The 14194-nt window shown below is 43.3% G+C and overlaps 1 protein-coding gene across 1 annotated transcript; it reads right to left on the reverse strand.

Annotated features, from left to right (window-relative positions):
* Positions 1–539: 539 nt before the first annotated feature.
* On the reverse strand, positions 540–13025 carry mapkapk3 (MAPK activated protein kinase 3; the record flags this gene model as incomplete). The annotated part of the gene is made up of 10 exons (XM_084441094.1): positions 540–695; positions 982–1062; positions 1154–1239; positions 3603–3727; positions 4050–4125; positions 4453–4579; positions 4871–4950; positions 5069–5133; positions 7332–7471; positions 12723–13025. 10 exons carry the CDS (start codon positions 13023–13025, stop codon positions 540–542), a joined length of 1239 nt encoding a protein of 412 aa, XP_084297220.1.
* Positions 13026–14194: the final 1169 nt, after the last annotated feature.

A 14194-nucleotide genomic window follows, 5' to 3' on the forward strand; every position in this document is an offset into this window, starting at 1 on the left:
CATCCGTTTTCTACAAAACTTAAACGGTTCCTCCAGTAGGCTGGTGTGTGGAGTGTTATCCTGTGTGGGTTGGCATGTGGAGTGTTACAAAAGAGTGTGCGCTCAGTAGTGCTCGAGGACAAGAGGAGGAATTAGAAGTGGAGAGGTAATCCAGCACACCTTATTATCACCACACACATTTACCAACATAGATGCACACGTATACAGCAAAATAACACACATATACACACACACACACACACACGAAACAGACCCATTCAAACGACGACGGAAGGCCTGCAGCACGCGAGCCCGCTCATTTCTAGTTGTGACGAGACGCGAATGATGTCATTTCTTCACATGTCCTCCAAATGTCCCAAGTCACACCTGGTGGCTGTCCCCGTACCATGCCACCCTCCATCCTCCAACCTCCTCTTTCTGCTGCTCCTGCCGAGCACCCCCCCCCACACACACACACACACACACACACACGACTGTTCCCCACAGCTGCCCTCTGTCCTCTGAGAATCCCCTCCGCCTCGGTTGCCCTCCTCTGCCTCTCACTGGCTGTTGCAGACGGTGCCTCCACTCTTGCTCCCGGCGGCGGCCTTCTTGCGTCTCTTGTTGAGCAGAGGATTGCTGGATGTGTCCAGGTCTTTGATCTTCACCTGGTCATAGTCCACACGCATGGTCGCCAGAGCGCTAGTCATCTCCTCCTGTAGGACGGACACACACACACATACACACACACACACACACACACACACACACACACACACACACACACACACACAGAAAAGATGACGGCCATTTAGCAATTATTTTCATAGATTCTAGAAATACACTCACATTGTATTATTTGCACCCTGAGAATATCATAGGTAAAAAGTGATTCAGCTGGAGAAACGTGTTTGTGTTGTCGACTAGAGGTATGTGAACAGCCTCGGAAGACATATTATTCCCTAGATAGCCACAGGGTGTCAGTGTTGCTCCGTGTCAAACCTTCACATCGTCCCACATCTCCCTGTCCTCAGTCAGGACCCTTGTGGTGTGGAGCGGAGTGGAGGGAACAACCATGGACTGCTGCAATGATTTAACACAGAGTCAGCCATGTTTACACACGTGCGCGCACACACACACACACACACACACACACGCACACACACACACTTACATTGATCCAGGCGTGATTCATGAACTGTGTGATGGTCATTCTCTCATTGGGGTCTGTTTTCAGCAGCTTATGGATCAACTGTTTGGCTGGGAAAAACAAGAGGATAGATGAACAATACTCCTAACACACATACACACACACACACACACACACACACACACACACACACACACACACACACACACACACACACACACACACACACACACACACAGCTGCTTTATCTCAAAGTCAAAGCAGTTCTCTGTTTCAAGGAGATGATGTCCTACATAAAGATAGTAGTGCTATAGTGAGCAGGAGGGACAGATGGAGAGAAAGGAACAAAGAAAGAGAGAGAAAGATATGACAGATCGCTCTAGATCAGTGGTTCTTAACCTGGGTTCGATCGAACCCCAGGGGTTCGGTGAGTCAGTCTGAGGGGTTCGGCGGAGGTCAAGACACACACCCGACTCATATGATTCGTGATGACACGCCCCGCTTGGCCATCATTGGCAACAGCAGAAGTCACACTGATTTGCAGTAAATATTCATTATTATGTTTTTGTTTTTGTGTGAAAATCATGTTTTGATGGTTTTGTTCTTTGAACACAGTGATGTTGATGCACGGTTCATTTTGTGCACCAGTAAAATATATACCTATGTTTTGAATTTGAAAAAATCATATTTTATTTTCCCGATTAAGAAGGGTTCGGTGAATGCGCATATGAAACTGGTGGGGTTCAGTACCTCCAACAAGGTTAAGAACCACTGCTCTAGATATATAGCTCTGTTTTAACCCAGTCCTCTGTTTTAACCCAGTCCTCTGTTTTAACCCAGTCCTATCTTCTAACCCAGCCCTATCTTCTAACCCAGCCCTATGTTCTAACCCAGCCCTATGTTCTAACCCAGTCCTATCTTCTAATCCAGCCCTATGTTCTAATCCAGCATTATGTTCTAACCCAACCCTCTATTCTCACCCAGTCTTATGTTCTAACCTGTCTCTCTGTTCTAACCCAGCTCTATGTTCTAACCCATTTTAACGCTATAACCCAGCTCTCTGTTCTAACCCAGCTTAATGTTCTAACCCAGCTTTATGTTCTAACCCAGCCTTATGTTCTAACTCAGCCTTATGTTCTAACCCAGCCTTATGTTCTAACTCAGCCTTATGTTCTAACCCGACTCTCTGATCTTACCCAGCTCTATCTAACCCCAAATTATGCTCTAACACAGTCTTATGTTGTAACCCAGCCTTATGTTCTAACCCAGCCCTATATTCTAACCCAGTCATCTGTTCTAACCTAGCCCTCTAACCTAGCTCTCTGTTCTAACTCAGCTCTATGTTCTAACCCAGCTCTATGTTCTATCCCAGCCCTATGTTCTAACCCAGCCATCTGCCAAGGCTCCTGTTCAGGAATAAGGCACCAATTGGTCCACATGACACAGACACCCACAATGTGAAGCCATTTATGAGCTGCTATTCCTTGAATTTATGAGTGCCTGAACATGTGCATGCTCCTCACTTGTGTTTGACCCCAGGAAAAACTGTTTTCTGTGTGTGTGTGTGTGTGTGTGTGTGTGTGTGTGTGTGTGTGTGTGTGTGTGTGTGTGTGTGTGTGTGTGAGAGAGAGAGAGAGAGAGAGAGAGAGAGAGAGAGAGAGAGAGTCTGTTTGTGTGTGTGCTTCTTGTATACTGTACATGCTAGGGCTGTCAATTAAACACATTAATTAGATTAATTAATTATATGTGTTGCAAATTAACACAAATTAATTGAAATTATGACTGTTATTATTACTTTTCTTTAAATTGATCGATTTTGCCCAGTGGACCCCATAGGATACTGAGAGCAGGCAGCACAGAATGAGTAGGCTAAGTTTACTTCAGACAAATTGCCAAACTCGGTAGCAAAATGAATTGCTATGGACTGCAGCTCAATTGATATAGCAGAAGACAAGGGCTTAATGGAAGCGTTGCAAATTACGTCTTCCAATGCAGCTACAAGCCGGCAACAAGAGGCACAATCGTTTGGAAAATCCACATATGTATTGGGAAATATGTTGCTCAGATTGACTGATAGCCTTACACATAACAATATATTGCAAGTAATAATTTAAGAAAACAATATATTGTAATGTCAATTCAATGCTAACTGCCATAATAATTGTCACAATAATGTAATGTCTTTTAAATGAAATATCTTGATTTGGGGCCTTTTCCCAGCAAAAAAATTATATACTGTATGCAATTAATTGCGATTAATTAATTACAGAATCCATAATTTATTAGATTTTAATCGATTGACAGCCGTAATACATGCCTACAAGAGTTTGTTTTTTATCTACAGTCAGTGAAACCGACAACTCTGGAGGAATGCTGATTAAACAAAAGGCCTGATGGCGAGCAGGGCGGAGCGTGACAGACAGGGTGACATCTGGGCGGAGGGTGACAGACAGGGTGACTGATCCAGTCTCACCTTCCTCAGACACCTCAGCCCACTCTGGGGTGGGGAACTCATACTGGCCGTTCCTGATCCTGCGCTTCATCCCTGGGGAGATGGCCTGGCCCGTGTTTGAGTAGAACGGAGGGAAGCCACACAGCCTGCAGCGCCAGAGAGAACATTGTCCTGTTGTATATAAGACTGAATACGGCCTTATTTCTATACATGTATGCTGTTGTTATACATACTGTCATTTCAAACCGCAGACACAGAAGTCAGATCTCAGTTTCAGGTGGATATACAGTATATTTAGAATGTGCACATACAGTAGTGAACACATACTCCCACACAAGACACACAGATTAATACAGACTAACCTTTTGCTCTCTCTTTCTCTCTTTCTCACTGTCTTTCTCTCTCACACACACACACACACACACGCACACACAAATGCACACAGACATACATTCATGCAGTACTTACAGGATATACATGATGACGCCCAGCGACCACATGTCACATGACTTGTCATATTTCTCTGGGCCCAGAACCTCTGGGGCTTATTAATGAGAAAGAAACATACAGTACTTTTAAACATAGTTACAGCAGAAAGTCAGCATCTCAGTTACATTCATTCATGAGCTCATAATATACAGTACAGCCCATATCCTCCTGCAACATTGAACATTTAACCCAACCTTAGTGGATGGCCCCTTTCACAATAATAGATCACATCCAAACTTTATTTAACAAGTTGCATGTTGTTCCTGTACTACTTGTGAAACATACCGTGTTTCTCTTCGTCCTATATTTTCCTTGTGACAGGGAACATGCTACATGGAGCAAACCCTCCATGGAGATGTCAGATCTCAGATGTGCAACTTACCTACATAGTAGGGTGTGTAGCAGGGGGTCTGCAGCGGGTTGTGTAGCGAGGTCTCCTTGGCAAAGCCAAAGTCTGTCAGTTTGAGGACACCGTTGCTTAATTGGTTGGTGTAAAGAAGGTTTTCAGGCTGAGAGAGAGGGAAGAATCATATGTCTGTCACTATAAACATATTTGCACTGTCACTAAAAGCTATAAAGATATTTTCCTGTGCTTTTCACTTCTCTTTATTTCTGTAGTGTGTGTGTGTGTGTGTTCAAGATTTAAGGTTTCTTTATTGTTACATCCATACAAGTATAAGGGACTATGGGAGGAAATGCTTGGGTTCTGGTTCTACACTTTACTCCCTTTGCAACTTTGCAACTTTCTGTCTACCTGTCTACACGTGTAAATGTGTACATGACGGAGGCCCTCTACTCACTTTAATGTCTCTGTGTGCAATGTCGAAGTTGTGAAGGAAGTGGATGGCCGTGCCGATGTCTCTCATGATCTCGGAAGCCTCTGGAAGAGGAGACCAAGACACAGACCTCATCAATGCAAAATGACATGAAAGTAACATTAATCTGCATGATTCCCAGTTCTATGTGGTCCGGTCTGGTTCCCCTGGCCTCCTCCTCACCTCTCTCCGTGAAGGCCTGGTCTCCTCTGGCCTGGATCCGGCTGAAGAGCTCCCCTCCCTGCATACTGGAGACAGAGAAACACCCTCACATACTGTTCATGTATCCAGCCTCCAAATTGTCTTCATACACTCTAAAAAAATTTCTATAAAAAAAAAACAGTTCCATAAAAAAAAACAGTTCCAAATAGAACCTTTAAAGATGTTGTCTGGAACCCTATAGGGTTCCTTTCTGACTTGATAGGGTTCTATGTAGCACCTTTTTGACAGTGGTCAAAGTATGGGAGGAGTAGTACATACAGTATGAGAACACATCACCCTGTCCCTCACATTCCACTCCCTCACACTAATAAACATAAACCAACGAAACACATACTGTAAAAGAACAGACTCACTCTCCTCGACACTCTTTCTCTCTCTCTCTCTTTGTACTCTTTTCTGCACTGTGGAAAATGTTCATTCTCATCTGAGTGTGTGTATACAGGAGGAGAGAGAGAAAGAGAGAGGGACAGAGAAGGAGAGAGGGACAGAGAAAAAGAGAGTGTGTGTGAGGGAGGGGGGCATTAGGAAAGTAAAGTGTGTGTGTGAGAGAATCAATCACAGAGAATACTCTCTCTTCATTGGGCAAGCTGAGCCAAGCGTTGGCCCTGCTGTCCTGCTCTGACCCTTCCTGCAACAGGAAGAGCTGACCGCAAGGATTACTTTACCCAGGAACACTCAGACACACACACACACACACACACACACACATACACGCACACACACACACATACACGCACACACACACACACACGCACACACACACACACACACACACACACACACACGCACACACACACACACACACACACACACACACACACACACACAGCTCCACTCAGACCTTTTCCAGTACAGGCCGGCTCTAGGAAAATCAGAAAGTCTTCGTCAGCATCAAGAGCATCATGCTGGAGCATGTGTCATTTCCTTGAAGTGTTGCTTCACTGTCTCCGGTTATGTCATCAACTCTAAACAAGAGACTAGGGACAGCACACTGTGACGGACTAACGTGTCATCTCTGAGAAGTGAGGAGCATCTGGTGTAATATGTGAGGCACAGGTGGCTCCTACATACTTGGCCTCCATAGACATCAAGCCACATGACTGACCTTCCCGTGGGTCTAATGGAGTCACCTAGCTACTGTATGAGGTCTTGGTTTGCCCTCAGCGTATGGGCTGTAGTTTATGTCCACTTCTCCCCCTATTAAATTGACCCCTGCATGTTAGTGTGTGCGTTCGTACATCCGAGAGCCCACCACCTGGGGTCGCTCGCCACCATGAATTTTTCCCATTGCCAAGTACATTTTGCTTTGTAAATAAAAACTATGCTTGCTATCTCAATAAAAGTCGGATTTGTTAAAAATTAAAAATAAAAGGATTTGTTTTTCGCCATTTGTACAGGTGAGTCAATATTTTTCATTCTGTCCTAAGGGATCAATGGTATTCAATAGTCTGATCCATCTCCTCTCTGCCCTTTGGCGTTGAAATTTGAACCAGTTTTTGTTTGCCTCCAAACCTTCTTTTAAGTCCTCAAACCAACGTGTTCTAAAATGTACGTATAATACAGTGTCTCTATCCCCCTTGTTAGTGTGGTATACTGTATGTGTTCTTATAAATGTTAGGATTCTCATAGGTTAGTATCGGGGTTAGGTGCATTGTGGGTACAATTATTAGTTATAGATCAAATTACTCTTATTTATGTTGTATGTTAGTTGGATCATGTTGGATAGATCAGAGACAGAGTATGGCGAGGTCATGAGTCATACAAGGATATAAGTCCCAATTGAATGGCGGTCAATGGCTGGTTATTCTCTGTGCTAATAATGACTCTAAACGGCACTCCAAACTGCTCAAAACAAGGCTACAGTAGCTAGATTCTGTAGGCCGAGAGGAATCCAATTATGTCCATCTCTTGACATTTTGTTGATTTTACTGACTTCACGGTGTACTTGTTTAGCTTACAGTTATTCAGCACTCTGTCAATATTTACGATCCTTGCTGTCCTTGGCAGCATGTTCTTTCACTCCCGTGGTGTAATGGTTTACACACCATCCTCTTGGGGATCAGATCCAGGTTTGTATAACGCTGTACAATACTGATTGAGATGAGGTGACCCTGTGGAGAGAGAGGTGAGATCTGTATTCCCCCCTGACAGGGGACACCTGTCCAAGAGCAGGTTGGACAGGGAGAGGGGATTCTGGTAAGAGGGACAGCAGGAGGGGTCCTACCATTCCATGATGATGAGCAGGCACTTCTTTCCATGGTGCATGTTCTCGTACAGGCTGAGAATGCGAACTATGTACGGCCCCCCTGACACCCGCCAGTGTAGCTCCACCTCCCTCCTCGCCTTCGGACTGTCATACAGAATCTGAGACAGGAAGGAAGACTGAGGTTACTGCATGCAGTTCACTCTCCAATGAAGTACAATGATTCAAAGTACAATGAGTCAAAGTACAATGATTGGCATCTGTAATTCACTATTATCTCTAGTAACTAGTAGCTCTAGTAACTCTGTCTTCAGGGCATGAGACAGAAGAGTCCGAGTGGATATGCACACCTTGTTAATTATTGAAACGACTATCAATATAAATTCCAAATACATTTCACCATAAATTCCCCAATTCCCAGAATTGTGCGACACTAGCCTATTGTCTGTTCTTTACCACACATGACAGGGGCAAGAACATTTCCTGCACCCACAATCTTTAAATAGGGCATTGGGGATGGGGACTCTCTCTCTCTCTTACACACACACACACACACACACACACACACACACACACACACACACACGCACACACACGACACAGATGCACATACACACAGCAAGTGAGGTGCCTTCACATAGCATGTGTCTTCCATCAGAGGGTATTTATAGGAGCTGACACTGATGGAGTGATCTCCTGCTATTCACAAGGCCAGCTCAGTGTCACACACACACAGACACAGACACACACACACACTTTTTCAGTAGATCAATATTCTACATTGCATCTCTGATGTGGTTCTGGGGGATCTCTAATGTGGTTACTGTGTGCTGTTCACCAACTTGTTTTTTCAAGTTTCAGCAATCTCAATCAGATCAGTTATCAAACCTCTTCAATGATTTACAATAGGCCCCAGGTTTCATGTTAACTATAAGCAACGTAAAAGTTACACTTTGGACTGTCGCATGTGCATTTTGTGTAGTCGCATGCGTGTCCACTGCATGGATGTGTTGTTGATGAGATGAGTGTTCTCAACCCTCTCGGACTTGTGAGAATATTTTATGACCATGTTCATGATAAAAGAGAGGAAGTGCTTGCCTTGTGTTTCAGAGGAACATGTAGAGGGTGGAAGTCGAGGACTTCCGTTAGCCTCCTCAACTGATGTCTTATCTAACCTCACCATTACTACCCCCCCCCCCCCCCACACACACACACACAGCATGTAGCGGACCTGTTGTGTTGGCAAATCCCATCTGAATGATAGCTTGGTTTAGCTATTGTTTGCAAGCTAGCTAGCTACTACAGTATTTTGGGTGGACAATAGAACACACTAATGTTGGGCAAAGCTGAGCAACAGCAAAATAATAGATTAGGCTGGCGCAAGGTAATAGTTCAGTGTTTCTATCAGGGCAGTCTCACTAATTTTGGGCAAAGCTGCAACTCCTTGATGAGCAGGCAAAACAATTTTAGAGTAGGCTGAGGCAAGGTAATAGTTCAGTGTTTGTATCAGGGTAGCTGCACTAATTTTGGCCAAAGCTGCAATTGCTGCTAATGAGCACTGCAATTCTAGAGTACGCAGATGGAATGCTGGGGGCGGGCTTCTGTTAAGAGCTGTATTTCTACTGGCTGGTGTATTTTATTTTAATTAGCCAAAATTTACATTACAAATGTACAAACAAACATGTCATTGTTGTCTGCTACTGAATAAGTGTGTATGTTGTTTGTACGCAGGGCCCATACAGTAGGTAAAAGAGACCTAGTATGTTCTTCCATGTCTAAATAAAGGCTTCTATCGACCTATCTACTGTATCTATCTTCCATCCCCACACGGCATCCTATTACTGTATACCTGAAGGAAATCATTTCACTTAGCAAAGCTCTGGTGCCTTTCACACCTGCCAGCAGCATGCTACCACCTCGCACATCGTTACAATGAGCAGGTTGTAGGCCGTGTATACACTGTTCTAGGTTGAGGGTATAATGCAGGCATATTGTCCCATTTGTCATAAAAACATGGTTGTTTGTTCTTCCTGGCCTTTTACAACTCTTCTAGCCCAGTATTGGTCCTTAAAGCTGAGAAGTAAATAAGGAAGATATACATAAAGCATGGTGATATTTAGCTTGTTGAGCTACAGCACAAGGGGGGTGGAGAATAAAACTTGAATGACGTCAAAATATCAGAACCTCGATCGACTGAGTGTGGTTTTCATTTATTAGTAGGGCATTATAATAAGTAAGTAAGTAAGTAAGTAAGTAAGTAAGTAAGTAAGTAAGTAAGTAATTATAACTTTATTTATATAGCACCCTTCCCAGCACGAGTGCACAGAGTGCTTTACAGTAAAAAAAAAACATAAAAGTGCAATCAGTAGGTAAAACAAACACACACACACACACACACACACACACACACACACACAAACATGAAAATAGTCACATAATAAGAAACATGTAATAGTGCAATACAGGTATACTGTATTTGCTTGGTTTTCATACTTTTAATTGCCACAGCATGTTTCTACTATAGTACAATCATTAATTGCTTTTAACTTCATGTAGTTCAATGTAAAGTAGAATTGTGCTGTAAGGGCTAGACCAACCACAGGACCAGATTTCTGCTGTGTCAGGCATGCAGACTTCCTGCAAAGGCTGTCTCCCCAAACCATCAACGATCATGAGAACTAGAAATATACATTTTGTGTGTTAGAACCCAGATGGACCACCACCATGCACCAGCAGACAACAGGAATGGAGGAAATGAGTAGCGAGATGGAGCCAGTGAAACACCCAGCCCTGGAAGAAGGAGAGGTTGAATACACGAGTTTGACTGCTGAAACTGGATGGAAGACACAAACAGACCTCCGGGATGGAACATTCACCTGCCAAATATGAGACTATAATAGAATCAACAGCAAATGGAAGCTTTTTACTCCACGGAATAAGCACAGACCCTCAGAGCTGGCAGTAGTACAGCAAGTCTATGATGATATGTCTATGAAGATTTTCTTCATCCTGCTCCTTTTCGAGCATGGGTGTGTAAATGTGTTTATTTGACATAGATTGAATGTCTGTTGAGTAATACACATCCATGAACGAAATAAATAAGAATGAAATGAAAATGAAAATGAGAGAACCCTGATCACTGTAATTGGATTAGATTAAAATGGCTTCCTACCAGGGCAGCAGAGTAGATGAAACCACTAGCCATCAGTCTAGCTTTTACGACTGGACGTTATTAAAGAGCAACTGAGCTGTGCTGCACACCTCTACCACAACCTCCATCTGCCTGTTTGCCTCGTGATTGAAAACAATGGGTGTGGATGGGGAGGTCAAAACGTGAGGCTCTCCCAGGAAATTGTAGTTTTAATCACACAGCACACACATAAAAACAGGCTGCTGTACAACTACTAATATTGCACGGCAAACACACAATGATCACTAATATGCCAACACAACTTCCAATGCTACTTTCTGTAATTCACAGCGTTGAGTTTTATTTAGCATGGTGGGTGGTGTTCATGCAGATAGAAACTACTCTTTTTCCACCAACAGGTTATTTTGTCAATACTGAAAGAAGCACTCCATCTCCCACTGCACACAATGGTGAATGACCAATTACCTACAGCTGAATGTAACAAAGAGAAAATAACTTCCAGCACAAGGTACAGCATACAGCTCCACCCACAGCCCCACCTGCATCAACAATGAAGCCGTTAAGATGGTGGAGTGCTTCCAATACCTTGGACTCAATCTGGACAACACACGACTGACATCCACAAACACTAACAAAAACTCTCTACCATGCGGGCGCAAACTCAAAGCGCTTTCTTTTGCCTCCCATCTTGTTGCTGCTGGCTGTATATTTCAACCCTTTCTCTATTAATAGATAACAATGTTCCTCCTGTTTCTTCAACATGTTAACTGTCTCCAATAAGAGCGATCTCATACGCATCACATCCTCAAAATGATTGGCCTCCCCACCCCCAACCTTTTCAGACCTCATCAGTACAGTCATTACACAAGAGCAAGTACTGTACCATTGCACATGACCCTAGGCACCCCCTCAACCAATTCTTCACACTGTTTCCATCAGATTACAGATACACATATCTAGTCTGGAAACGGGCACGCTTTGGCAGGAGTTTTGTCCCCTCTGCCATACCATTGTTAAACAAAGCACCCTGGTAGCTATCATGTGCAAAGGTGTTATGTATAAGTACAGTATGTGCATAAATGACGGATGTATCATGTATGGTGTTGGGTGTATATTGTATCTATGTCGCGTACATGTTTATGTGAGGCTCTGTACAGACTGTGGCAACACATTTCCTTGAAAAAGGACAATAAAGAATCTATCTATCCATCTTAAACAGTGTGAGCTTTTCTAAGTGCTTTGACTGGACGGCTACTTGAGTAACCATATGTCATTAGGTCACCATGATCTACTTCTGGCCCTGTCTGATTGTGTGAGTTATGAGCAGGCACCTGTCAAGACAGCTATGAGGTGAGAGTTAGTGGCTTTGTGGTTGGTTGAAATGGAACATTTTCACAGCTTGATACCGCCCTAAGCAAATTAAGGGCAACTTTATCTATGCAGGGATCATTTTAGTGGCTTTCAGTCAGATATGTTCAGTTAACTAATAGCTAAAATTATCCCCTAGCATTTGTGAAATAAAAGTTGTTTCCTTAGAGTATTGGTGCTTTAATTTGGACTCAGGACTAAGGATATTGTCAGAAGATAGGTTTGGTTTCATACCAGACCCCACTCTTCTCTGCATTAACCCACAGCTCTGCGATGACCTCTCTCCGTCTTCTCTTGGGGTTCTATCTCTCTTTCTACCATCCTTCAATTTTCTACCTTTTATCAGCTATCTGTTTATCAAGGCTGTCCCTCCCTCTCGTGTACACCATGTAGGAGACTCTATGGCCTATATCTGATCCAGCGGGATTACTGGAAGCTAGAAGTGGTAACAGGTGATGGCTTTCCACTAGCCAACCAGGACCGGGTCTGTGTGTATCAAACATGTCAAAGTTTCCACTGCTCATGTCTATTAGATCCAGCATAACCATCATGCCTCAGCTGATCCAGTCATAGGCCAAACCCTCCTTCCTGGAACCCATACAGCAGGTGCTATGTCAGTACTGTAAGTGATATGCATAAACATATATCATGGCCACACAGGCACGTACAAAAAGCTGAAAGGTGGTCACTGTAAATTACCTTTCCCCATATAGACCTATCCGAGCTTGTTATATCTTTAAGTTTCTTTTATTTTAGACTTTTTTTGAGGTTGGCACACTGCCACTCAGAGACGTTGATATTGAAAGTGGCCATGAGCAATAGTTCAGCTCTGGAGTCTTAGAGCTTGACAACACAACCCGAAACTGCCTACCGTCAGGTCACAGGTGGCCTACCTTGAGTGCGCACTTCTCCTCTGTCTTCTTGTTGAAGCACTCCAGAACTTTCCCATTGATCCCCAAACCTAACACCTTGCTGGAAATCTTGTAATCGTCCGTCACTGCGTTACGCTTTATCTCCAATTTAGGGTGAACGGGCATTGGGAAGTGCGTGGAGTCACTGTCAGAGTTCATCTCGGCCGTCGCACTGTCAGTCGGCGCGGTCTGTTTCTGAGGTTCCGACGGGGCACTGGGATCTGGTTCTGGTTCAGCCTTTGGGGCCTCCAACGGTTTTTCCTTACAGTTACCATTTTGAAGCATGGTAACACAGTTGCTGTCAGTGTGAGAGCTCCACCAAAGTAGTGACAGAAGAGAAACTAAGTGATGAAATGATTACTACCGCTGCTGTTCTGTAATTTAAAGCCGTAATGAAACCGCTATGAGCGCGTTCGGCAGTAGCCTACAGTCGCTGTGACTTTGGATACCAAAAAGGACTTCTAAAAACGAAATCTAAAAACAACACGTTCAGCAATCAGTCCTATGCGAAAATAGTTATTACCGTACCAGATAAATTTTTTATTCAAACTTTTTACAAAATATTGAAGTGAATAGGCTACTTAAAAACAATTACCTATTAACCTATACAAATAAAACCATCGGGCTACCTATAGGTATGCAGTGTTGAAGGTCTTCCATTCAGATCTCATTCACACATATTCAGCATATCCAAATGGTCCAAAAATAAGTATTCCCATCAAGGATATCCACATCAGCTCACACTGAGTGGGGGTGAATAATTCTGCTCTGAGATTTCCCACTGGTCTCTTCACTTTCCGACGCCCCTTCGCTACATTGACATGGGCTCGCAGACACAGCTTGCGTAACAACCGAAAGTCATATTTCTCAACTGGCTGTCTGCCTCTTAAAGGAGCAGTACAAAGGTCGGGAGTCTTTAAAGCTGTCAGAGCAAGATGCTTATATTAAATGCATGTTCATGGTCTGAAAGATTGAGCATGTAAAAAGTTAAGTGAAGAACTTAGCGTGTGTTTATGTGTTTCTGGTTTGCACAGGTGTGTGTGTGTGGCCTCAGTAGAATGACCATAAGAATTTTATTTGGCTAAAGGGAATAATGATACAGTAAGAGGGAGATAGAGAATTGAGGCAGGACTCGACACCTATTTGGGTGTTAATTCCACACAATTAATGCTTAATGCTTAATTAGTGCTATAATCTGGCACCAAGACTTATTGCATAGATACTAAATATTTATATTGAATTGAACTACACATAAGATCAAAAGTGGCTAACCCATGTGCCTCAGCATTATATTCTTAAACAAGACAAGAGTTACGAAGCACCTTTCGCTCTTCTGCTTAAAATACAGTATCATAGCTACAATAAACTCCACGGTGGTTGGCACAGCCGCAATATAAAACCATGCTAAACACCTCCATTTAAATCCTAAGAAGTGTTAGAATGTGTATGTGTGT

Source organism: Borostomias antarcticus (assembly GCF_949987555.1).
Source record: "Borostomias antarcticus genome assembly, chromosome: 7".
NCBI lineage: Eukaryota > Metazoa > Chordata > Actinopteri > Stomiiformes > Stomiidae > Borostomias > Borostomias antarcticus.